Source organism: Pseudophryne corroboree, chromosome 2 (assembly GCF_028390025.1).
Source record: "Pseudophryne corroboree isolate aPseCor3 chromosome 2, aPseCor3.hap2, whole genome shotgun sequence".
NCBI lineage: Eukaryota > Metazoa > Chordata > Amphibia > Anura > Myobatrachidae > Pseudophryne > Pseudophryne corroboree.
Window position 1 is genome coordinate 961835686 of NC_086445.1, and position 27016 is coordinate 961862701.

The 27016-nt window shown below is 47.4% G+C and overlaps 1 protein-coding gene across 1 annotated transcript in view; it reads left to right on the top strand.

The window, feature by feature from the left end:
- The window catches only part of LOC135050147 (multidrug resistance-associated protein 1-like), a 139273-nt gene that overhangs the window by 86910 nt on the left and 25347 nt on the right, over positions 1–27016 (top strand). Inside the window, exons 16-21 of the mRNA XM_063956342.1 lie at positions 1686–1743; positions 1908–1968; positions 6277–6496; positions 6916–7070; positions 7290–7445; positions 15922–16121. Of these exons, the coding sequence (XP_063812412.1) occupies positions 1686–1743; positions 1908–1968; positions 6277–6496; positions 6916–7070; positions 7290–7445; positions 15922–16121 (850 nt within the window). The remainder of the gene's footprint in view (positions 1–1685; positions 1744–1907; positions 1969–6276; positions 6497–6915; positions 7071–7289; positions 7446–15921; positions 16122–27016) is intronic.

Sequence of the window (27016 nt, forward strand, 5' to 3'; positions counted from 1 at the left end):
CAAAGAGAAGAGGACCCTGTATACAATATGAGGGGACACAGTGGGAGAAGAGGACAGAGTTAGGAAGAAAGGGGGGGTAAGATGAAATACCTGTAGTGAGTTTTAAAGGTGGGTACACACTGGCCGATATATCAGCCGTTCTCTTGAACGGACGATATATCGCGGGTCCGTTGGCCAGTGTGTGCGGGCGATACGTCTGTGAACTCCGTCGTTCACAGACGTATCGTGTCGGCCCCGCAGCACAGCCGATGGCCAATATATCTACGGATATATTGGCGCGTCGCTGTGTGTGTACGGGCGGTCGGCCGACCGCCCGCACACATGCTGCGGCAGCCAGCGGTGATTGACAGCGGAACTGGGCGGGCGTGTGTACACGCCCGCCCAGTTCATGACATCAGTCCCCGACGGATCGGGCACTGCCCGATCCGTCCATAGATATATCTGCAGATCAATTGATCGGCAGATATATCTACCAGTGTGTACCCACCTTTAGAGTACGCTTGACGGCTGGGAGGCTGGATGAAAATCTAATGGAGTGATGGAGGGAATTTCAGAGTTTAGGAGCAGCCCTGGAGAAATCTTGAATGGAAGAGTGGGAAACTGAGAGAGAAGAGGTGTCAGTCTTTAGCAGAGCGAGAAGGGCTGGGGTGAGGTTGATAACTAGTTAGCCACCTTGCTTCTTCCTTCGATGGGGGCTTTGCTGTCGGACCCACATTTATAGCATCACATTAGATAGACACTTCCTCACCTACTATAAATAATACTAAGCACAACATGTAAGAAAGCTGAGTTCACTGGTCTTTTGCTAATGATGCAGAACGTAAGGTTGTGCACAGGGATCAGTAGCTGAGTGTGTTTTCACAAGTAATTACCTGTTCTGTGTTCTTTGTTAGCTCCCAGTTTCTCAGGAATAGAGCCAAACGCAGTGAGCAGACTGTGTTATCCCCACATTGTACAATGGGGGTAATTCTGAGTTGATCGCAGCAGCAAGTTTGTTAGCAATTGGGCAAAACCATGTGCACTGCAGGGGGGGCAGATATAACATGTGCAGAGAGAGTTAGATTTGGGTGGGTTATTTTGTTTCTGTGCAGGGTAAATACTGGCTGCTTTATTTTTAAACTGCAATTTAGATTTCAGTTTGAATACACCCCAGCCAAATCTAACTCTCTGCACATGTTACATCTGCCCCCCCCCCCCCCTTGAAGTGCACATGGTTTTGCCCAACTGCTAACAAATTTGCTGCTGCGATCAACTCAGAATTAGGCCCTATGTACCCTTTAACATGTTAGGTATTTTTTGGTTTTTTAAAGATGTTTCCCAAATGAGAAACATAATACAAAAAAATAATTGTGACTGGTTACTATACACTAACATATGTCCGTTGCTCAGTCTTGCTGATGGCGGCTGTTACTGCTCTTTTTTACCCATGCCAGTTTCCACCATTTATTATGGGCAGATACATCAGGGACAGTAAGGTGTAAGTTATTAATGCTGTCTTGACGTAACTGTTTGCTAAAGGCAAACAGATATAAAAAGTCTCCAGTAATTTATCATACAAAATGATGGAACATTAGCTGTAGATGAGAACACCTGTGACGTGGGGAAAGAAGAGGACTACAGTGCATTTAATTTTAACAAGTAGTGATCTAGTATGTGTAATGTGCTTTAATATTGTCTCTTTGCAGTTAACCGACAGACAGAAACTTTGAAAAGACAGCCAGAAGTTGTGGCTCAAAGGGACAGGTAACTTATATATACACATCTATGCTAAATATTTCTGTAGGTTCTTTTAAAATAAATGTATTTTTAAAATGAATGCTAAGGATAAAAGGTCAGTGTGTATCTTATGTTTAAGGGCAGTGGTTATTGCTCTTACGTTGTTATTTTCTGTTACGTGTCTTCACCAGGGCGATGTTCAATATCTCAAAGGCCCCACGGATAAATAAAGAAAAAGTTGCCACTGGAAGCGTAAGTAATTCCCCTTTGGGATTAGGTTATAGTTACCCAATAGATGTTATGTACAGAATATGAAACTTTCTATTAAGTGTAGGCCCTCATTCAGCATCAGTTACAGTTTTGCTAAATTAGCAAAACTTCAACTGCTTGCAATCGCATGCTGGAGCCAACCCAGCACAGGACAAGACCGCACTGCATGCTACAGGCGGCCAGAGATGCGATCGCAATTCAATTGCGTTTGCATTACTGAATAAGGTAAGCCCCCCTGCCTGCACAGCCTGGATGCGAAGGCAGACAGGCCGTCTCCATTTTCCTCGTCACAGCAGTTGCATGTGACGTCATGTGGCCGCCTTGAACCTGCCTCCGTATCCGACACCACCCCCCCCCCACAGTGCTGCGTCGCCGTTCCCGACTTCCCCGCAGTTTTGGATCGCCTAAATGTCATTATGGTCAGTCCATGAATACTCCCCTAAAAAATTTAAATAATGTCAAGTATTTCCAACAGGCTTCTTTATATTTAGAAAAAACATAAACATTTTTTTACAGAATACACTTATTGATATAAAAATACATTTTTGAAAAAGTACTAAATAAAATTCAAACATTACTTTAATTTTCCATGAAAGAAATATTATTTTCAAAGATATATGTTTCTGCCAAAAGGATTGTTTTGTACATTTTCTGCAGGTAGGTTGACAGGATGTTTGTTCATACAGGCCACCATTATCCTAAGTTTGTCATCCATGCTACTGATTACCTCTCTTGTGGCCCTGTTTTCCTCCTGTTGGAATTTGTACAATTACTTTGAAGAATCTGTCAAGCGTATGCTCTGGTCCAATTTCTGTAGTCTATTGTCGATAGTGATCTGAAAACAATTTTGTCCTTTCTCCATATCTTTTGATAGAACTTGTATGCGTAGTCCATGTGAAGTCTGATTAACTTCCAGGAAGAAAAGCAATACTTTAAAAACACAAATGTTCAGGCCGCTATGACCGTTACGCGTGTGTGCGTGTAACCACTATCCAATGCGTACACGTTGCGTGCGCACGCCGTCAGGCTGTTAGCACAGAGTAGCTACACATGCGGCGGAATACACTCTATAACCCCTAACAGGAAAAGTAATACGACACCAAATGTATGTTTGTATATGCAATGCTGGGGTCCAACCCACCAACAGTTATTTACTAAAAAGGGGATACAATAAGAAATACAATCATATAAGAGAAAAGGCTACAATCAATGGGTACATACGTTTGTTCGCCAGCGCCACCCGGTTCCTGTCCTCAGTCAATCTGTGTAGATGACCTTCGGAGAATGTGTATGACCGGCCAGGAGGCTTGGCTTTTATACATTAGTCCAAATCATGAAACAATGGGAACTGTAATCTCTTCACCTATAGGTCAAAGGGCTGGTCATTTACAGTACAGGAGGGGTCATAGGTCGGTTTGAATAGGTGGGCGATGCCTGGTCCAGGTGCACTTGCAGATGTTCTCCTCTGGGTTCCTGCCGAATATCAAGAGTACAGTAAATACAGTTAAAATTAATATTCTGTTCCTGCGCATATCTATGTGCAGGAGCGTGCTATCTTCTACAAACTGCTACCGGAATATTGCTCTTAAAATACTGTACAGCTGGATACCAAACACCACATCCTAACCTAATTCTGTCCCCTCATATCCTGTAAAGTCGAATCCCTCTGTTGTTATACCTTTTAAGCAAGTGTAACTCGCTGGTGTGGTGCATGTAGACTATGTGTAAATTGTGCACTATGTGGATTAAATAAGAGATATGACTTTGTGGCTTTTCCATGCGAATACGTATGCTACCATATTTACTCATACCACGCCCTAACGCATTACCGCGTGAGCGATTATACGTAACCTGCGAGTATGCACACGCACGGCAGAACAAGCACCCGCACGGAGGCCATCTGTGTGGTGTTTGTACGTGATGTGTGTGGCTATAATATTTTCGACTTCGACAGTCATTGGAAGGGGTAGCAGATTCCTGTTGCTGTGCCACTGTGTAAAACTGTGATGCTATCAACAGAAATAAAAAAAACAAGAGAGTTTAGTTGTTAAATTTATATGCCTTTAATTCATTTTGCCTGGTCAGTCAATATTCTATAAAAAAGATAAATAATAAAACCCTTAAGAAATGGTAACATTTTGGTGATGTTTATTATTTTGTTTATGCTTTTCAGCTACTGTTTTTTTTTTTCAAACAAAAAAATCTGATAGATTTTGAACATAATGAGGCATCCACGTGCTCTGTAAATGTGCAAGAAAAAACACGCGTTAGAAAAAAAATAAAGAAGAAATTGTCAATATGTTTGTACTTACTAAACCAATGTCACTTAAATGTGTATAACAGACAAATGCACAGAATTTACTCATTGCATTGCAGTCTGATGCCGTTTGGGAGGAGGCAGCGGTGGCCCCTATTTCTCAATATGGAGGCGTGTTGCCGCCATTGCTAGGGAGGGACGAGGCCAGGATCTCAGTCAGAGGACAGAGATTTCCTGGCCTCTGGTAGGACCCGCGTCAGCCGGCCTGCGCCACCCCATTGGTCATGCAGCCGGCTGATGGTGTCGGAAATTATCTCATACTGTATCCTAGTACGCAGCTTGGATCCGTAATGCATGCAGGAGGCTTGACGCCTCCTGCTGCATTATCATATTAGAGCTCTCTCTGCTGCTTCCATGTAGCAGCAGGTTGCGGTTAACATGCCGGCTGTCAGGATCCCGGTGTTCAGGATACCGACACGGAAATCCCGGCAGCCGCCAATACCGACAGTCGGAATACCGGTAAAACAGACCTATTCCCACTCGTGGGTGACCACGACACCCATAGAGTGGGAATAGATCCTGTGGTGGACAGGATGCCGCTGTCGGGATATCGACAGCCGGCATCCTGTCTGCCGGCAAATCATATGTATTCCGTAGCAGCGACAGCTAATTCATCCACATCTGAATCAGGCCCCTGGTGTCTGCAGCTATTTATACATAGTGTATCAGATTATGTTACCCAGGGGAAGAGTATATGAAAGCCAAAGCTTTTGCCCATTCTAGAACGTCATGTGGCTGTGCATTGCATGTCACTGTAAGGCTAGGGCCACACATAGTGGCCAAGTGGGTCCGATTCAGCGGGACCCACTTGGCCGGAAGGAGAAAGCACATGGGCGCCTATGCAGTTGACTGCAGTTTTGCTATAACATTGTTGAGGTCAGTGTGGCTCGGCTGTATTGCCTGGAAACTGGTAGGACTATCATGGCTGCTAACGTTGGCCTACAGTATTTGTATTTGCAGGGGCTACTCTAGATATTGGCTAGATATACGCAGAAATCTTAGTGACTTTCTATAAATGTGACATAAGTGATAACACTGCTATCTGAAGAAGGCTTCCTGACGCCTTTGCATGATGAAACCTATTGAATTGGTATTAAAGCATTATGTGCATCTCTGAAATACCTGTACTGTTAGCGCTATATATGCTTTTATATGTAAAGACTTTAGAATTTTTTATAATCCACAGTATTTTTTATTTTAGATTTTATTTGAATTTTTTTAAATCAATCAGTAAAACTGAAAGCCCAACCCAGAACTCAGCTCACGCGTGCACATCTGCAAAACAGTAATTAACCCTTACCGTCCTGCACCAGTTTTGCCGTTGCAGCTCTTTTTTTTTAAAAAGGCAACAGCTAAGAAGGCAGTTCATTTATTAATTGATTGCAGTTTCTAAGGATGTGGGATGAACACTTACAGAATATGGCAATAATCAGTGAACAATTATGGATTTTTTTACCTTTTTTTTTACTAACCTAAACTATTCTAGCACTCAAGGAAAGGCAGACAATACCCTTTCACAAAAACACCCAAACTTTTTTGTTATAGCCCCAATATAAAGTGGTTGAAAGTAGGCGCTAGCTATGCCCCCCGCCCCCTCCCAAGGAGATAGCCAAATCATAGTGTAGACCACACCCACACCAAAACTGGTCACGCCCCCCATTTCACTATTCACACCGTCACAGTGCTTGTCACACCCCCTGCAGCAGCACACTATAGGCCTTTTATAAATGTAATCTCCAGGCCCATGTGGAAATAATGTGGCCCTGTTCATGTGTCCACCCTCCATGTATTTACATGGTGGATAGCAAATGCCAAGACTTGTAGTGCCACCAAAGCTTAGATGTCCACAGCTTGCCCCCCTGATTTATATCCTCAGGTAGTCTTAGGGCTGTGTACAGTACTACCCTTATCAGATGACCGCTACAGGTCCTGGGATCTTTACTTGTTTGATGTGTTGATTGATTGTTTTCTAGATGAAAATGTCAATTGTTATGAAGTACCTACGCGCTTTTGGATGGTTCTGGGTCTGCTTTACTGTCATAGCATATGTTGGACAAAATGCAATGGCCATAGGACAAAACTTGTGGCTTAGCAGATGGACAACAGAGACCAAGCAAATTAAAGACACATCGGAATGGGCAGATCTCAGGAACAATAGACTCGGAATCTATGGACTTCTGGGATGTGTGCAAGGTAAAGAAATGATTGGACTTACTGACTGAGCCAATGAGCAATCAGCAGTGTAATAAACATAATAGTATATGCCTCTGCAGCCAGTACAGTAAGATTAGTAGCTAATACCCCTCTCACATTGCACAAATAACCTGGTATATTGCTAGGTCGGCGCGGGTCAAGGTGGGGTGTGAAAGGGGTGTGTTCCGATTTCCCCAATGACGTCGGCACCGCCTCTGCTCCCGCCCCGATGGTGACCCGGCATATTGCTGAGTCAGGTTGACAGTCTGAAAGGGGTCTTGTGTACAATTTCCGGGTGCGAAAGGGGTATAAGTAATGTAAGGGGTGTGTGTGTGTGTGTGTGGGGGGGGGGGGGGGTTTGTATCACACTGACTTTAATCTGATCCTTCCTGCTATTACAATTCTGTTCTCTGTTTTAGGTTTCTTTGTCTGCTACGGTGCCTATGTGATCACCAGAGGAACAATCTGTGCCTCCCGCACTTTGCACAACCAGATGCTGGACAATGTCCTGCACCTCCCGATACAGTTTTTCGAGACTACACCAATGGGCCAATTACTGAACCGGTTTACTAAGGTGGGAAAATCAGATAACCCCCTATTACATGTTGACCCTCAAACACATGGTCCTCCCAAATCTATAAGGAGAAAGACTACATAGACCAGATAGATAGAGCGTGACTTTTTTTTTATTGCATTTTGAATTTAACTTTTCTAATTAATATAAAGATCAATCTTTTAGACAGTCTATAAATGACATAATAAATAACATCAGTACTGCTGTGCTTTTTTCCAGGATATATATGTTATAGATGAGCGCTTCCATTACTATTTACGTACGTGGTTAAACTGCTTGCTGGATGTCCTGGGGACCATTCTAGTTATTGTGTTCGCAACACCCATATTCATTGTAGCTATTGTTCCGCTTGGATTTCTGTACCTGTTGATCCAGGTAGGTGGTGAAGTATCATAGTAATAATTAGATTATAAACATTGCAGCCCCATAAAAACTATGACCATTATCTGGAAGTGTGAGCTTGGAATTTACTAGACTAGAATGTTTCTTTTTTTATTATTGTGCCTGTACTAACATGATTATTATACTCTAGATTTTGTTACTATACTAGCAGAAAAGGACCATGGTAAAAAAAACAGTTTCATAATAATTTGGTATTCCTTTGATTTTTTTGGCTTACCGTTGTGCTTTTTGGTAACAGTATGTTCCTATTTGGTAGCAATCCATTATTTCTTATAGAAGCCTCCCATTGCATTGATTTAGATGTCAAGTTTAGGAGCTGTAAGGACTTTAGTGTTTGGGTTTATTCATAGCATATGGCTACAGGTAGAGCATGCTGACTTGGGAAATAAGGTGCAGTTGGATGCTCTACCAACAACACGCTACTGGTGGAAGAATGCTGGAGTGGGGGGAATAGAGGCAGGTACGCTCTTGATGAGGAACCTACCAAATAGCTTGAACATCAAATCCAAGAGAAATCAAATTTATGGACTTGAATTCACTCAGGAATTGTCCTTTAAAGATTTACAAGGGCAAATAAACTTGACTGTCCTTGTAAGACCAGCCACCATAGGAACTTGAGTCTTGTCAAGTGTTTATTTACCTATTGTTATGTCCATGGTGTTTGGTCCCGGCCTAATGTCAATCCTGAATACTATTTTGACATCTAAACTCTTATTTACAAATTTAGGGTTACTTTTTTTTAGAATTCAAATTGCTGATGTACGAGGATAGCTGGCATTGAGGCTTATTCTCATACATTTAGTACCTTCACAAAGAAAGAAGTGGTTTCTGTGGACTAAGAAAACTTCTTGTCATAGAACTGTTTTATGTTTGTGAAAAAACAAACTCTGGATCCCGGCAGTCGAAATACCGATGCCGGAATCCTGACACTTCTCGGAATGCCGTCGCCAGCATCCCAACAAGGTTCACAAACCCACCGGTGGTATCCCAGGCCGCTGTAGAAGTAAGCTGCTGGGAATGGGGGGAGGTTAGGTGTAGCCTGCTGGTGGTGGGTTAATGTTAGGCTGCAGCGACGGGTTAGGTTTAGGCTGCTAGAAGGGGGAGTTAGGGTTAGACGCCACCAAGGTAGGTTAGGGTTAGGCTGCGGGTTGTGAGATTTAGGGGGCCATTGGGGAAAGGTAAGTATACTTGCCTTTCCCTTGTCGGGATTCCCACCATCGGGACGCCGCTGTCGGTATTCTGCCGGCCGGCATCCTGAATGTCAGATAATTCGGCATATCATGTCAGATAATTTACACTATGTAGACAAAAGTGATGGACATTCCTCCCTCCCTCCGCACACATGTAAAATAGTGTTCTCCTGCAGCAGACACGTCTTCGTGAAGGTATAAACCGGTAGAGCGGCACTGAATAGATTATGTGCTAATGAAATGGCTGGCTGGAAGGTGTTAACAGAGTCTGCAAAGGGGATCATCGTAGGCTGCGCGATGTCATGTTTCCAGGGTGACACTGGACTGGTATACAGAATATTTGGTAATCCGGATGGACTGGCCAGCTCAGAGACCAAATCCTAACCCCACTGAGAACCTCTGGGACGAACTGGAGTGACGGGTATGTTCTAGACCGACTCGACCTTCTCCAGTGTCGCAGTTTGTCACTGTACTTAAGGCGGTATGTGAAAACATACCGTCTGCTGCTGCCCAGGAACATGTGGACAGTGTGCCAAGAAGGGTGTCTGCAGTGATCCCTACACGTGGTGGACCTAAAAAGTACTGACGTCAATAAAATCTCATCTTTCTGCAGCGGGGTACACTGGTATTCTACAGGGAATAACATCGGGGTGTAGAGTTGGATCTTGATCCGAGGCACCAACAGGCCAAAGCTTTGACTGTTCCCAGGATGCACTGCACCGCCTCCTCTATAGCCCTGCCTCCAGGCACTGGAGCTCAGATTGTAAATTGGTGCCTGCAGTGCAGGTCACTGACAGGTGGGGCTGCGCTATGCCGCCCTGAAAAGAGCTTTTTAGAAGACTTCAAGGGCCGCAGCACTTTCTATGTCTTTATGACTTGCTGTGCTGCGGCTCCATCACCTCCCTCTGCGGCGCTGCATACTCCAGCGGCCGGGTTCCCGGGTACTTTCAGCGGAGAAGCACCGGTTTTCAGGCACACCACCGCTGCCGCTCTCCAGGATCGCGTGGCTGCACTAAAGGGTGGAGGTAAGAAGGACACCCAGGTGAGACCCGCCGGTAAATCAGTGTCCGCTTGCGTGGACACTGTGTTGCACAGGGATCCCACTATATCCACCAGGGCAAGGAGCACAGGTCGGATTTACTAAAATCCGTTTATAAAAGGCTCCACAGTACCCGGTGGTGAAGTCCAGCAGAGGGGATAAGGCGCTGACCTGTAGCCCCTCCCCGAGCTCCGGGCGCCATCTACTGCTGGTGTTCCCGCCCTGGAGCTGCAGTTCTCTCTCCCTCACTCCCTGACAGAGATTTTGGCGCCATTACATAGCTGGGCTGATCTCCGGGCTGCTGGGCACTGTCTCCACTGTAAATCCGCCTGTATCATAAGCACTGTGCATTTACAGACACTATTCTAGATGTCATTTTAGACAGTGTTAGTTAAGAAGACGTGTACTGCTATCTGAATATTTAGTACAAGTATTCTGTGATATACAGCCAGTGTTTACTGTGCATTGTTATATCTGTATACATACATATCTATATGTAATTTACTATTCCAGTGCAGTTTTATTGTTTATCTGTAATAATTCCTGCATTGTACCTGTGACTGAGTGTGCCTGTAGCTGCTGTGTGGATTCCATTCTTGTGTATCACACGTATTGCTATCACTTTGGGGGTCATTCCGAGTTGATCGCTCACTAGCAGTTTTAGCAGCCGTGCAAACGCTATGCCGCCTCCCACTGGGAGTGTATTTTAGCTTAGCAGAAGTGTGAACGAAAGGATCGCAGAGCGGCTACAAAAAAAAAAAGTGCAGTTTCAGAATAGCTCCAGACCTACTCAGCGCTTGCGATCACTTCAGACTGTCCAGTTCCGGATTAGACGTCACAAACACGCCCTGCGTTCTCCCAGCCATGCCTGCATTTTTCCTGGCACGCCTGCGTTTTTCCAAACACTCCCTGAAAACGGTCAGTTGACACCCAGAAACGCCCACTTCAAGTCAATCTCTCTACGGCGGACTGTGCGATAGAAAAGCCTCGCTAGATCTTGTGTAAAACTACATTGGCTGTTGTGAAAGTACGTCGCGCGTGCGCATTGCGTCACATACGCATGCGCAGAAGTGCCGCTTTTTCACTTAATCGCTGCGCTGCGAACATTTTTGTCTAGCGATCTACTCGGAATGACCCCCTATATTCTGTATCCTGGGGGCTAGTTGCGTCAGGGTCTCATATAATATATAGTGCTACACAGGGTATTTCTCACTGTGTTTTTCAGTCACACCACACTGCTTAAATCCTCTGTTTGTGCTCTGTGTTTACTGTCACATAACACAGGGGATTATTTGCTGGTATTGTGTTTGTCTGGCTATATTGTACTGTTACGTCCTAAGGCTACATCCCATATAATGTCTGCTACACAGGGCGGGACATCCGCAGACGCTCCTGCATCATGCAGTGCTGTCGCCACGGATTTATCAGTGGGGAAAGTGTTAGCTGCTGGTTCAGGCGCTGAGTGCCATACATCTCCCAGTCTGCCTGCGGCACCTGTGGCCAATCAGGACCCACCTTGGGCAGCATTTTCAAATATGCTGACTACGCTTGTAACACGTCTTACGCCCCCTGTGGGACCTCCTGTGCCATTACAGCCACATATTGTCCCTGTAGTTAATCCGCCATGGGCGGATACTCTGTCTACCCAGTTACAACAATTAAATAAGTCTTTGGTTAGACAAAAGCCTACCCCACGCCCTTCTGGAGCCAAGGGGTCATCTAAGCAGGCCATTTCTTCCTCACAATCCACTAATATTTCGGATAATTCTTCCGATGAGGATAGGGAATATACTGATCCGCCAGACACTGATACAGTTGCTTCTGATGAGGAATCTACAACCCAGGTTGATGTTCCTGACCTAGTGGAGGCTATCAAGCTGATTCTCCAAACTGATGATGACATTGAGCCCCCTGCTACGTCTAAAACCTGTTAAGTTCAAACATCAGAAGGTTGCTAAAGCAGTCTTACCACATTCTAACCTTTTAATTGACATACGCCAGGAATCCTGGTCATCTCCAGGAAAGAAGTTTTCCCTGTCTAAAAAGATGCTGGCTCATTATCCTATCCCTATGGAGTTGAGAAACAAGTGGGAAACTCCACAGCCAGTGGACTCTCATGTCGCCCGTCTTGTGTCATCTACTCTGCCTGTCACCACCATCACCTCACTGAAGGAACCGACGGTTAAGCGTGTGGAGGGATGCCTGAAGTCTATTTACTCTCTTATCAGTGCTGTACATAGACCCACTATGGCAGCCTCCTGGGCTGCGAAAGGTATTGAAGCATGGGTTCAGGCAATTGAGGATGAGCTGCCTCAGGATTTTTCTGACACTGCCAGACAATATCTGTCGTATATTACCACAGCCTCTCACTATATTCAGGAGACGGCCTCTGATGCAGGGGTCACGGCGGCCAAGGCGTCTACTACGTCTAGCCTGGCTCGCCGGATTCTGTGGTTGAGGTCCTGGAAAGTGGACCTGGACTCTAAAAAGACCTTGGAGGTGCTTACTTTTAAGGGATACATCCTATTTGGGGAGGATCTGAACAAGATTGTGACTGACTTGGCGACAGCCAAGACTGCGTTTCTCCCAAGTACTAATCCTTCTGCTCCGAAGGCTAAGAGAATAACTTTTCGTTCCTTTCGACCTCCAGGTAATGCAACAGATCAGGCATACCGAGACAGGCTCGTACTTCCAAAACCACTAAGCCCAAATCTAAACAATCCTGGGCTGCCCGTCAACCTGCTTCCAAACAAGACAAGCCTGCTGCATGACGGGGTAGGCCAGGGTGGGAGGCCGACTTCTGCAGTTCGCCCAGGCCTGGTTAAAGACCACTTCAGATGCCTGGGTGCGGGAAGTTGTCTCTCAAGGGTACGCAATCTCTTTTAAGAGACATCCCCCTCACCAGTTCTGTTCAACGGTTATTCCCTTGGATCCGCTGAAAGCGCAAGCTCTACCCCTGGTTGTACAATCCCTCCTAGAAACAGGAGTGGTAGTGCCAGTACCTCTGTCCCAGAGAGGCAGGGGCTACTATTCGACCCTGTTTCTAGTTCCGAAACCAAATTCTGTATGGAAACCCTGCGCTCTATTGTGTTGGCCATGGAACCCGAGGACTATATGGTATCCCTGGACATAAAGGATGCTTACCTGCACATTCTAATTGCCATTTTGCATCAGCAATATCTGCGGTTTGCTATTGGCAACCTTCATTTTCAATTCCAGGCTCTGCCATTTGGACTGGCCACGGCACCTTGGATTTTCACCAAGGTCATGGCCGTGAAGACTGCGTTCCTCCGTCATCAGGGAATCAGGATCCTGCCATATCTGGACGACTTGCTGATTCTGGCAAACTCCCAAGATGTCCTCCTCAGTCAGCTGGAGATGTGGGTCCAATTCCTACAAGCCCACGGGTGGCTCATCAATTGGAAGAAGTCCTCGCTGGTCCCTGCTCGGAGCATGGTGCATCTGATGACACTGCTGGACACACACAGCCAAAGACTGTTTCTGTCTCCAGAGAAGGTCCAGAAACTTCAGGACAAGATCAGATACTTCCAATCTCGCCCGAGAGTGTTGATACACTTGGCGATGCAAGTACTAGGCCTCATGATGCCGGCTTTCGACATGGTAGAGTACGCTCAATTCATTCACGCCCTCTGCAGAGGTTAATCCTCTGCAGGTAGGATGGATTGCCCCATTGGATCAGGTTTCAAATGAATTCCTTAAATCCGGAGGTACAGTACGTCGGTCACTGAGCTGGTGGCTACAGGGCCGACAGTTAAGCAGGGGCCGTCCCTTCTGGATCTCCAACTGGGTCCTACTGACAATGTACGCCATTCTGCGGGGTTGGGGCGTGTTATTGGAGCAACACTTACTCCAGGGTCGATAGACCAAGGAGGAATCTCTCCTTCCGATAAACATTCTGGAACTGCGGGCAGTGTTCAATGCGTTGACACTTGCCCTACCTCTGATACAGAACAGGCCTGTTCAAGTACAATCAGATAACGCCACCACGGTGGCGTACATAAATCATCAAGCTGCATGGCAATGATGGAAGTGTCAAAAATCCTTCAATGGGTAGAACGCCATCTGCCAGCAATATCGGCAGTGTTCATTCCGGGAGTCCTCAACTGGGAAGCGGACTTCCTCAGTCGTCAGGACATACACGCCGGAGAGTGGAGTCTTCATCCAGAAGTCTTTCAACTCCTAGTGGACAAGTGGGGCCTACCAGATGTAGACCTGATGGCATCTCGACACAATCACAAGGTCTTCGGAGCAAGGACAAGGGATCCTTAAGCAGCTTTCGTGGACGCACTGGCAATTCCATAGAACTTTCGGCTGCCATACGTGTTCCATCCAGTGTCACTCCTGCCCAGGGTAATACGGAAGTTCAAGCAAGAAGGAGGAATACTACTTCCAGTTGCTCCAGCGTGGCCCAGACGGCATTGGTTCTCAGACCTGCAAGGTCTATCGATGGAGCATCCTCTTCTACTTCCTCAACGCCCAGACCTCCTCATTCAGGGCCCTTGTGTCTACCCGGACCTGGCCAGACTGGCTTTGACGGCGTGGCTCTTGAAGCATCACTCCTAAGAGCAAAAGGATTCTCTGAGGCGGTCATTCCAACTATGTTGAAAGCCCGTAAATCAGCTTCGGCTCTGATTTTTTACCAGGTCTGGAATTCTTACTTCACCTGGTGTGCTGCTAAGAATTACGATGCATATACTTTCAGAACTTCCAGGATTTGGGCTTTTCTACAACAAGGCCTAGACTTAGGCCTTCATCTGGCCTCCCTCAAGGTCCATATTTATGCCTTGTAGGTGTGGTTTCAGAGGAAAACTGCATCTCTTCCTGACGTTCACACTTTCACTCAGGGTGTTTTACGGATTCAGCCTCCCTATGTCCCTCCTGTGGCTCCATGGGATCAGTCTGTTGTTCTGAATGCCCTACAAGAGTCTCTATTTGAAAATCTTGAGTCTGTGGACCTTAAATGCCTTACGCTTAAGTTTGTTTTTCTGTTGGCTATTGCCTCTGCTAGGAGGGTGTCGGACTTAGGCGCTTTGTCCTGTCGTTCACCCTTTCTGATTTTTCACCGTTACTGGGCAGTTCTTCGAACTCGCCCAGGTTATTTGCCTAAGGTGGTATCATCTTTTCACCTTAACTATTAGATTGTGGTTCCAGCCTTCATCTGTTCTGGTTAGTCCTCCAAAGAGCGATCTTTGGATGTGGTACGGGCTCTCCGTATTTACGTGGAAAGGACTGCCTTTATCAGGATGTCAGATTCCCTTTTTGTACTTTTTGGTTTTCACAAACGGGGCTAGCCTGCAAAAAAGCAAACCTGGGCCAGCTCCTGCTGCTATCAAGGCCCATTCTACTCGGTCGGTTGGACCTTCTTGGGCGGCCCACCGTGGCGCGTCCGCAGAACAGTTGTGCAAGGCGGCTGCGTGGTCCTCAGTGAACACGTTCATTAGGTTCTCTGCCTTTGATACTTCCACCTCACAGGATGCTTCCTTTGGACGCTGGGTTCTTGTGCCCGCTACAGTGTGTCCCCTCCCATAAGGTACTGCTTTAGGACATCCCCGATGTTATCCCTGTGGAATACCAGTGTACCCCGCTGCAGAAAAGGAGATTTATGGTAGACTTACCATTGTTAAATCTCTTTCTGCGAGGTATACTGGATTCCACAGTGCGCCCACCCTGACGCACTTAGCTTCTTTGGGTTTGTATGGCATTAGCCGCTAGTCCCTTCTCCTGTCGTGAGAATGTGGTTCTATGTGACTAACATCTTACGTCTCTCTTACCTGCTACCTCATTGGACTGGTTAACAAAACTGAGCTCCAGTGCCTGGAGGCGGGGCTATAGAGGCGGTGCAGTGCATCCTGGGAACAGTCAAAACTTTAGCTTGTTGGTGCCTCGGATCAAGATCCATCTCTACACCCCGATGTTATTCCCTGTGGAATCCAGTGTACCTCGCAGAAAGAGATTTAACAATGGTAAGTCTACCATAAACCTCCTTATTTGCTGTCAGTGTCCAATCACTTTTGTCTTCATAGTGTACTTGACTTTCCATATTATATGTGGCTATGCCCAGAGTAATTGTTGTATTGTGAGGAATTATTAGGAAACTTACAGTGTACCTTTGTGACATTCAACATTGTCATTCACCGTAAACCATGTTGTTAAGTACACAAATAGAACATATCTTTATCTATCTGTCCTTTGTGTTCAGAGATATTACATCGCTAGCTCACGGCAAATCCGGAGACTTGATGGGGCGTCACGTTCTCCAGTCATCTCTCACTTCAGTGAAACCTTGTCGGGAGCATCTACCATAAGAGCCTATGGACATCAGGAGAGATTCATTGACCAGAATAAGGATGTGGTCAATGAGAACCTAGTTTGTTACTACAACAATGTCATCTCCAACAGGTACTTGGATATTGTGTATTTTCGCCATAGTGAAATGGGCAGCAATATCTGCATATCTGGTAATTAGACTTTTCCTGTTTATCTCCTAAAACATTTCTTTCATCGTTTCACTGCCCAAAAAAAAGAAGAAAAACATAAATTTCTCTTACTTCCTAGAGGATGCTGGGGACTCCGTAAGGATCATGGGGTATAGACGGGCTCCGCAGGAGATAGGGCACCTAAAAAGAACTTTGACTATGGGTGTGCACTGGCTCCTCCCTCTATGCCCCTCCTCCAGACCTCAGTTAGATCTTGTGCCCAGAGGAGAAAGGGTACAATGCAGAGAGCTCCAGAGTTTTCTGTTTTAAAGCATTTTGTTAGGTTTTTTATTTTCAGGGAGTCCTGTTGGCAACATGCTCCCTGCATCGTGGGACCGAGGAGAGAGAAGCAGAGCTGGCTTGTCAAGTTGGGCACTGTTTCTAAGGCTACTGGACACCATTAGCTTCAGAGGGAGTCGGAACACAGGTCTCACCTGGGGTTCGTCCCGGAGCCGCGCCGCCGTCCTCCTCACAGATGCCGAAGATAGAAGCCAGGTGAGTATGAGAAGGCAAGAAGACATCAGGCGGCAGAAGACATCAGATCTTCATGAGGTAAGCGCGCAGCGGTAAGCAGCGCGCCATTGCTCCCAGTACTCACACACAAGCAGGCACTGAAGGGTGCAGGGCGCAGGGGGGGGGGGCACCTTGGGCAGAAATACTCCTCATTTTGTGGCAATATAAGCAGGATTAGGCACAGTAAATCCACAAATCCCCCGCCATTTTTTATATAAGTTTACTGGGACCGAAGCCCGCCGTCGGGTGGGCGGGGCTTGATCCTCAGCACTAACCAGCGCCATTTTCTCCACAGAAACTGCATGAGGAAAAGCTGGCTCCCTGATCTCTCCCCTGCTGAACCTTCACAGGCTGGAAAAAAGAGGAGGGGGGCACTTTGGCGATGCAGTGAGTGGGAATTGAGGTTATATATATAAAAAGCGCTATCTGGTATATATATTCCAGTGTTTTTAAGCGCTGGTGTGTGCTGGCATACTCTCTCTCTCTGTCTCTCCTAAGGGCCTAGTTGGGGTTTTGTCCCCTTATAGGTTAATCCCTGTGTGTGTGGGGTGTCGGTACGTGTGTGTCGACATGTCTGAGGCGGAAGGCTTCTCCAAGGAGGCGGTGGAGCAAATGAGTGGTGTGTCCCCGTCGGTTGTGCCGACTCCGAATTGGATGGAAATGTGGCATATGTTGAATGCAAGTGTGGCATCTTTACATAAAAGGCTTGATAAGGCTGAATTAGGGGGGACATCAGGGGGTCAATCCTCGGATTGGACCGACTCACAGGGCCTGTCGGGGTCTCAAAAGCGTCCCTTAACACAAGACACTACTACCGACACGGATTCTGACTCCAGTGTCGACTACGACGAAGTAAAATTGCACCCGAGGGTGAATAAAACCATTCAGTGTATGATTGTGGCAATAAGGGATGTGTTACATATTGAGGATGAACCCTTGGTCCCCGACACAAGGGTACACATGTTTAAGGAAAAGAAACAGATTATTAATTTTCCCACATCTCATGAATTAAATGATTTCTTTGGAAAAGCTTGGGAGACTCCGGAAAAGAGACCGCAGATCCCCAAAAGAATTTATATGGCATACCCCTTCCCTAAGCAGGACAGGGAGATTTGGGAATCATCCCCCACTGTGGACAAGGCCCTGACGCGCTTGTCTAAGAAAGTGGCGCTACCGTCTCCTGACACAGCGGCCCTTAAGGACCCTGCAGATCGCAGGCAAGAAACTACCTTAAAGTGTATTTATTCTCATACGGGGGCTGTGCTAAGACCGACAATTGCGTCGGCATGGGTGTGTAGCGCAATTGCAGCTTGGACAGATGAGCTGACAGATCAATTTGATAATATGGATAAGGATACTATATTCTTAACTCTAGCCCATATAAAAGACGCAGTCTTATTTATGAGGGATGCTCAAAGGGACATTGGATTGCTGGCTTCTAGGGCCAATGCCATGTCTATCTCAGCGAGAAGATCCTTATGGACTCGCCAATGGACGGGTGATGCGGATTCCAAAAAACATATGGAAGTACTACCCTATAAGGGTGATGTATTGTTTGGGGATGGGCTGACGGACCTGGTTTCCACAGCTACAGCAGGTAAATCAAATTTTTTACCATATATTCCGCAACAGCAAAAGAAAGTAACACCCTATCAGATGCAGTCCTTTCAGTCGCACAAGTCCAAAAGAGGTCGGGGATCCTCTTTCCTCGTCAGAGGTAAGGGCAGAGGCAAAAGAGCACCTGCTTCGGCAGGTGCCCAGGAACAAAAGTCCTCCCCGGCTGCTTCAAAACCCACAGCATGACACTGGGGCTCCCCTGAGGGAGTCCGCACCGGTGGGGGCACGTCTTCGACTTTTCAGTCAGGCCTGGGTCAGATCAGACCTGAATCCCTGGGTGCTGGAAATAGTTTCCCAGGGGTACAAACTGGAATTTGACGAGGTGCCCCCGCGCCGATTTTTCAAATCGGCCCTACCAGCTTCCACATCGGAAAGGGATGTAGTGTTAGCTGCAATTCAAACGCTGTGTATACAGCAAGTGATAATCAAGGTTCCCCTGCACCAGCAGGGAAGAGGTTACTACTCAACCCTATTTGTGGTCCCGAAACCGGACGGTTTGGTCAGGCCTATTTTGAATCTGAAATCCCTAAACCTGTACATAAAAAGATTCAAATTCAAAATAGAATCACTCAGAGCGATAATAGCCAACATGGAGGAGGGGGAGTTTATCATGTCTCTGAACATAAAGGATGCGTACCTTCATGTCCCCATATATGCCCCCCACCAGGAATACCTGAAATTCGCGGTACAGGATTGTCATTACCAATTTCAGACGTTGCCGTTTGGACTTTCCACGGCCCCGAGGATTTTCACCAAGATAATGGCGGAAATGATGGTGGTCCTGCGCAAGCATGGAGTCACAATTATCCCATACTTGGACGATCTCCTGATAAAAGCGAGATCAAGGGAGAAATTGCTGAGCAGTGTGGCACTCTCTCTGAGAGTGCTCCAGCAACAAGGTTGGATTCTAAATCTACCGAAGTCACAGTTGATTCCGACAACTCGACTATCGTTCCTAGGTATGATACTGGATACGGAACAAATGAAGGTTTTCCTCCCAATAAAGAAAGCCCAGGACATCCAGAACATGGTCAGGGACCTGCTAAAACCAAAAAGGCTGTCAGTTCACCAATGCACTTGAGTTCTGGGAAAAATGGTGGCGGCCTACGAGGCCATTCCCTTCGGAAGGTTCCATGCAAGGACTTTTCAATGGGACCTTTTGGACAAGTGGTCCGGGTCCCATCTGCACTTACATCGGAAAATAACTCTGTCCCCAGGTGCCAGAGTGTCTCTCCTGTGGTGGTTGCAAAGTGCTCACCTGCTGGAGGGTCGCCGGTTCGGGATTCAGGACTGGATCCTGGTTACCAAGGACGCGAGCCTCCGAGGATGGGGAGCGGTCACACAGGTAAAAAACTTTCAGGGACTTTGGTCAGACCAGGAGTCCTGTCTACACATCAATGTGTTGGAACTCAGGGCCATTTACAACGGCCTTCGACAAGCGGAGAGTCTTCTTCGAAACCTACCGGTTCTGATTCAATCAGACAATGTCACAGCAGTGGCTCATGTGAACCGCCAAGGCGGGACAAGAAGCAGAGTCGCGATGGCGGAAACCACCAGGATTCTTCGCTGGGCGGAAAATTATGTAAGCGCTCTGTCGGCTGTATTCATTCCGGGAGTGGACAACTGGGAAGCAGACTTCCTCAGCAAACACGATCTCCATCCAGGAGAGTGGGGACTTCATCAAGAAGTCTTTGCAGACATAACACGTCTTTGGGGAACTCCTCAAATAGACATGATGGCGTCACGCCTCAACAAAAAGCTTCGGAGGTATTGTGCCAGGTCTCGGGACCCTCAGGCAGTGGCAGTAGACGCTCTGATAACACCGTGGGTGTTCAAATCGGTCTCCGTGTTTCCTCCTCTTCCTCTCATCACAAAAGTGTTGAGGATCATAAGGCAAAGAAGAGTACAGACGATACTCGTTGTCCCAGACTGGCCTCGAAGGGCCTGGTACTCAGATCTACAAGGGATGCTCACAGGAGATCCCTGGCCTCTTCCTCAGAGGGAAGACCTGTTGCAACAGGGGCCCTGTGTATTTCAGGACTTACCGCGGTTACGTTTGACGGCATGGCGGTTGAACGCCGAATCCTAGCGAAAAAGGGGATTCCGGAAGAGGTCATCCCTACTTTAATAAAGGCTAGGAAGGAGGTGACGGTTAAGCATTATCACCGTATCTGGCGAAAGTATGTGTCTTGGTGTGAGACCAAGAATGCACCTATGGAAGATTTTCATCTGGGTCGTTTTCTCCACTTCCTACAGACAGGAGTGGATATGGGCCTGAAATTAGGCTCTGTTAAGGTTCAGATTTCGGCCCTCTCGATTTTTTTTTCAAAAGGAATTGGCTTCTCTTCCAGAAGTCCAGACGTTTGTAATGGGAGTGCTACACATCCAGCCTCCTTTTGTGCCTCCAGTGGCACCGTGGGACCTCAACGTGGTGTTGCAGTTTCTAAAATCACACTGGTTTGAACCGCTTAACAAGGTTGAGTTGAAATTTCTTACTTGAAAGGTGGTCATGTTGTTGGCCTAGGCATCGGCAAGGCGAGTATCAGAATTGGCGGCTTTGTCACACAAAAGCCCTTACTTGATTTTTCATGTGGATCGAGCTGAATTGAGGACACGTCCGCAATTTTTGCCTAAGGTGGTTTCTTCATTCCATGTGAATCAACCTATTGTGGTGCCTGTGGCTACAAGTGACCTGGAGGATTCCAGATCCCTGGACGTAGTCAGGGCCTTAAAGATTTATGTAGCCAGGACGGCTAGAATTAGGAAAACAGAGGCCTTGTTTGTCCTGTATGCGGCCAATAAGATTGGCGCACCTGCTTTGAAGCAGACTATTGCTCGCTGGATCTGTAATACGATTAAGCAGGCTCAATCTACGGCTGGATTGCCGGTACCAAATTCGGTTAAGGCCCATTCCACTAGGAAGGTGGGCTCTTCTTGGGCGGCTGCCCGAGGCGTATCGGCATTACAACTTTGCCGAGCGGCGACTTGGTCGGGGTCAAACACTTTTGCTAAATTCTACAAGTTTGATACCCTGGCTGATGAGGACCTAGCGTTTGCTCAGTCGGTGCTGCAGAGTCATACGTACTCTCCCGCCCGATTGGATGCTTTGGTATAAACCCCATGGTCCTTACGGAGTCCCCAGCATCCTCTAGGACGTAAGAGAAAATAAGATTTTAAACCTACCGGTAAATCTATTTCTCCTAGTCCGTAGAGGATGCTGGGCGCCCGTCCCAGTGCGGAAACTCTGCAAGACTTGTATATAGTTGTTGCTTACATAAGGGTTATGTTACAGTTGAAATCGGTTTTGGACCGTTACTGTTGTTGTTCATATGGTTAACTGGTTATGTATGATCCAGGTTACATGGTATGATTGGTGTGGGCTGGTATGCATCTTGCCCTTGGATTGCTAAATCCTGCCTTGTATTGTTCATCTCCTCTGGGCACAGTTCTCTAACTGAGGTCTGGAGGAGGGGCATAGAGGGAGGAGCCAGTGCACACCCATAGTCAAAGTTCTTTTTAGGTGCCCTATCTCCTGCGGAGCCCGTCTATACCCCATGGTCCTTACAGAGTCCCCAGCATCCTCTACGGACTAGGAGAAATAGATTTACCGGTAGGTTTAAAATCTTATTTCTCTGACGTCCTAGTGGATGCTGGGACTCCGTCAGGACCATGGGGAATAGCGGCTCCGCAGGAGACAGGGCACAAAAGTAAAAGCTTTAGGATCAGGTGGTGTGCACTGGCTCCTCCCCCTATGACCCTCCTCCAAGCCTCAGTTAGGTTTTTGTGCCCGTCCGAGCAGGGTGCAATCTAGGTGGCTCTCATAAAGAGCTGCTTAGAGTAAAAGTTTTGATAGGTTTCTTATTTTCAGTGAGTCCTGCTGGCAACAGGCTCACTGCAACGAGGGACCTAGGGGAGAAGAAGTGAACTCACCTGCGTGCAGGATGGATTTGCTTCTTAGGCTACTGGACACTAGCTCCAGAGGGACGATCACAGGTACAGCCTGGATGGGTCACCGGAGCCGCGCCGCCGACCCCCTTGCAGATGCCGAAGTAAGTAGAGGTCCAGAAACCGGCGGCTGAAGGCTTTTCAGTCTTCATGAGGTAGCGCACAGCACTGCAGCTGTGCGCCATTGCTCTCAGCACACTTCACACCAACGGTCACTGAGGGTGCAGGGCGCTGGGGGGGGCGCCCTGGGCAGCAATGTTAATACCTTTTCTGGCTAAAAAGAATACATCACATATAGTCCCTGAGGCTATATGGATGTATTTCACCCCTGCCAGGTCTCAGAAAAACCGGGAGAAGAGCCCGCCGGAATAGGGGGCGGGGCCTATCTCCTCAGCACACAGCGCCATTTTCCCTCACAGAACTGCTGGTGGGAAGGCTCCCAGGCTCTCCCCTGCACTGCACTACAGAAACAGGGTTAAAACAGAGAGGGGGGGCACTTATTTGGCGATATGATTATATATTAAGATGCTATAAGGGAAAACACTTATATAAAGGTTGTCCCTGTATAATTATAGCGTTTTGGTGTGTGCTGGCAAACTCTCCCTCTGTCTCCCCAAAGGGCTAGTGGGGTCCTGTCCTCTATCAGAGCATTCCCTGTGTGTGTGCTGTGTGTCGGTACGTGTGTGTCGACATGTATGAGGACGATGTTGGTGAGGAGGCGGAGCAATTGCCTGTAATGGTGATGTCACTCTCTAGGGAGTCGACACCGGAACGGATGGCTTACTTAAGGAATTACGTGATAATGTCAACACGCTTCAAGGTCGGTTGACGACATGAGACGGCCGGCAAACAAATTAGTACCTGTCCAGGCGTCTCAAACACCGTCAGGGGCTTTAAAACGCCCATTTACCTCAGTCGGTCGACATAGACACAGACACGGACACTGACTCCAGTGTCGACGGTGAAGAAACAAACGTATTTTCCTTTAGGGCCACACGTTACATGTTAAGGGCAATGAAGGAGGTGTTACATATTTCTGATACTACAAGTACCACAAAAAAGGGTATTATGTGGGTGTGAAAAAACTACATGTAGTTTTTCCTGAATCAGATAAATTAAATGAAGTGTGTGATGATGCGTGGGTTTCCCCCGATAGAAAATTATTGGCGGTATACCCTTTCCCGCCAGAAGTTAGGGCGCGTTGGGAAACACCCCTTAGGGTGGATAAGGCGCTCACACGCTTATCAAAACAAGTGGCGTTACCGTCTCCAGATACGGCCGCCCTCAAGGAGCCAGCTGATAGGAGGCTGGAAAATATCCTAAAAAGTATATACACACATACTGGTGTTATACTGCGACCAGCTATCGCCTCAGCCTGGATGTGCAGCGCTGGGGTGGCTTGGTCGGATTCCCTGACTGAAAATATTGATACCCTTGACAGGGACAGTATTTTATTGACTATAGAGCACAGAGAGATATTTGCACTCAGGCATCAAGAGTAAGTGCGATGTCCATATCTGCCAAAAGATGTTTATGGACACGACAGTGGTCAGGTGATGCAGATTCCAAACGGCACATGGAAGTATTGCCGTATAAAGGGGAGGAGTTATTTGGGGTCGGTCCATCGGACCTGGTGGCCACGGCAACAGCTGGAAAATCCACCTTTTTTACCCTAAGTCACATCTCAGCAGAAAAAGACACCGTCTTTTCAGCCTCAGTCCTTTCGTCCCCATAAGGGCAAGCGGGCAAAAGGCCAGTCATATCTGCCCAGGGATAGAGGAAAGGGAAGAAGACTGCAGCAGGCAGCCCATTCCCAGGAACAGAAGCCTTCCACCGCTTCTGCCAAGTCCTCAGCATGACGCTGGGGCCGTACAGGACCCCTGGATCCTACAAGTAGTATCCCAGGGGTAAAGATTGGAAATTCGAGACGTCTCCCCCTCGCGGGTTCCTGAAGTCTGCTTTACCAACGTCTCCCTCCGACAGGGAGGCAGTATTGGAAACAATTCACAAGCTGTATTCCCAGCAGGTGATAATCAAAGTACTCCTCCTACAACAAGGAAAGGGGTATTATTCCACACTATATTGTGGTACTGAAGCCAGACGGCTCGGTGAGACCTATTCTAAATCTGAAATATTTGAACACTTACATACAAAGGTTCAAATCAGGATGGAGTCACTCAGAGCAGTGATAGCGAACCAGGAAGAAGGGGACTATATGGTGTCCCGGGACATCAGGGATGCTTCCTTCATGTCCCAATTTGCCCTTCTCACTAAGGGTACCTCAGGTTCGTGGTACAGAACTGTCACTATCAGTTTCAGACGATGCCGGTTGGATTGTCCACGGCACCCCGGGTCTTTACCAAGGTAATGGCCGAAATGATGATTCTTCTTCAAAGAAAATGGACGATATCCTGATAAGGGCAAGGTCCAGAGAACAGTTGGAGGTCGGAGTAGCACTATCTCAAGTAGTTCTACGACAGCATGGGTGGATTCTAAATACTCCAAAACCGCAGCTGTTTCCGACGACAATTTGCTGTTCCTAGGGATGATTCTGGACACAGTCCAGAAAAGGGTGTTTCTCCCGGAGAAGAAAGCAAGGGAGTTATCCGAGCTAGTCAGGAACCTCCTAAAACCAGGAAAAGTGTCAGTGCATCATTGCACAAGGGTCCTGGGAAAAATGGTGGCTTCTTACGAAGCGATTCCATTCGGCAGATTTCACGCAAGAACTTTTCAGTGGGATCTGCTGGAAAAATGGTCCGGATCGCATCTTCAGATGCATCAGCGGATAACCCTGTCTCCAAGGACAAGGGTGTTTCTTCTGCGGTGGCTGCAGAGTGCTCATCTACTAAAGGGCCGCAGATTCGGCATTCAGGACTGGGTCCTGGTGACCACGGATGCCAGCCGGAGAGGCTGGGGAGCAGTCACACAGGGAAAAAATTTCCAGGGAGTGTGATCAAGTCTGGAGACTTCTCTCCACATAAAACAATGCTCTAAGCTTAGCAAGACCTCTGCTTCAAGGTCAGCCGGTATTGATCCAGTGGGACAACATCACGGCAGTCGCCCACGTAAACAGACAGGGCGGCACAAGAAGCAAGAGGGAAATGGCAGAAACTGCAAAGATTCTTCGCTGGGCGGAAAATCATGGGATAACACTGTCAGCAGTGTTCATTCCGGGAGTGGACAGCTGGGAAGCAGACTTCCTCAGCAGGCACGACCTCCACCCGGGAGAGTGGGGACTTCATCGGGAAGTCTTCCACATGATTGTGAACCGTTGGGAAAGACCAAAGGTGGACATGATGGCGTCCCGCCTGAACACAAGAGACCCTCAGGCAATAGCTGTGGACGTTCTGGTAACACAGTGGGTGTACCAGTCGGTGTATGTGTTCCCTCCTCTGCTTATCATACCCAAGGTACTGAGAATTATAAGACGTAGAGGAGTAAGAACTATACTCGTGGCTCCGGATTGGCCAAGAAGGACTTGGTACCCGGAACTTCAAGAAATGCTCACAGAGGACTAATGGCCTCTGCCGCTAAGAAGGGACTTGCTTCAGCAAGTACCATGTCTGTTCCAAGACTTACCGCGGCTGCGTTTGACGGCATGGCGGTGGAACGCCGGATCCTAAGGGAAAAAGGCATTCCGGAAGAGGTCATTCCTACCCTGGTCAAAGCCAGGAAGGAGGTGACCGCACAACATTATCACCACATGTGGCGAAAATATGTTGCGTGGGGTGAGGCCAGGAAGGCCCCACGAAGAAATTTCAACTCGGTCGATTCCTGCATTTCCTGCAAACAGGAGTGTCTATGGGCCTCAAATTGGGGTCCATTAAGGTTCAAATTTCGGCCCTGTCAATTTTCTTCCAGAAAGAATTGGCTTCACTTCCTGAAGTCCAGAAGTTTGTCAAGGGAGTACTGCATATACAACCCCCTTTTGTGCCTCCAGTGGCACTGTGGGATCTCAACGTAGTTCTGGGATTCCTCAAATCACATTTTAAACCGCTCAAATCTGTGGATTTGAAATATCTCACATGAAAAGTGACCATGCGGTTGGCCCTGGCCTCGGCCAGGCGAGTGTCAGAATTGGTGGCTTTGTCTCACAAAAGCCCATATCTGATTGTCCATTCGGACAGGGCAGAGCTGCGGACTCGTCCCCAGTTTCTCCCTAAGGTGGTGTCAGCGTTTCACCTGAACCAGTTTATTGTGGTACCTGCGGCTATTAGGGACTTGGAGGACTCCAAGTTGCTAGATGTTGTCAGGGCCCTGAAAATATAGGTTTCCAGGACGGCTGGAGTCAGGAAAACTGACTTGCTGTTATCCTGTATGCACCCAACAAACTGGGTGCTCTTGCTTCTAAGCAGACGATTGCTAGTTGGATGTGTAGTACAATTCAGCTTGCACATTCTGTGGCAGGCCTGCCACAGCCAAAATATGTAAATGCCCATTTCACAAGGAAGGTGGGCTCATCTTGGGCGGCTGCCCGAGGGGTCTCGGCTTTACAACTTTGCCGAGCTGCTACTTGGTCAGGAGCAAACACGTTTGCAAAATTCTACAAATTTGATACCCTGGCTGAGGAGGACCTGGAGTTCTCTCATTCGGTGCTGCAGAGTCATCCGCACTCTCCCGCCCGTTTGGGAGCTTTGGTATAATCCCCATGGTCCTGACGGAGTCCCAGCATCCACTAGGACGTCAGAGAAAATAAGAATTTACTTACCGATAATTCTATTTCTCGTAGTCCGTAGTGGATGC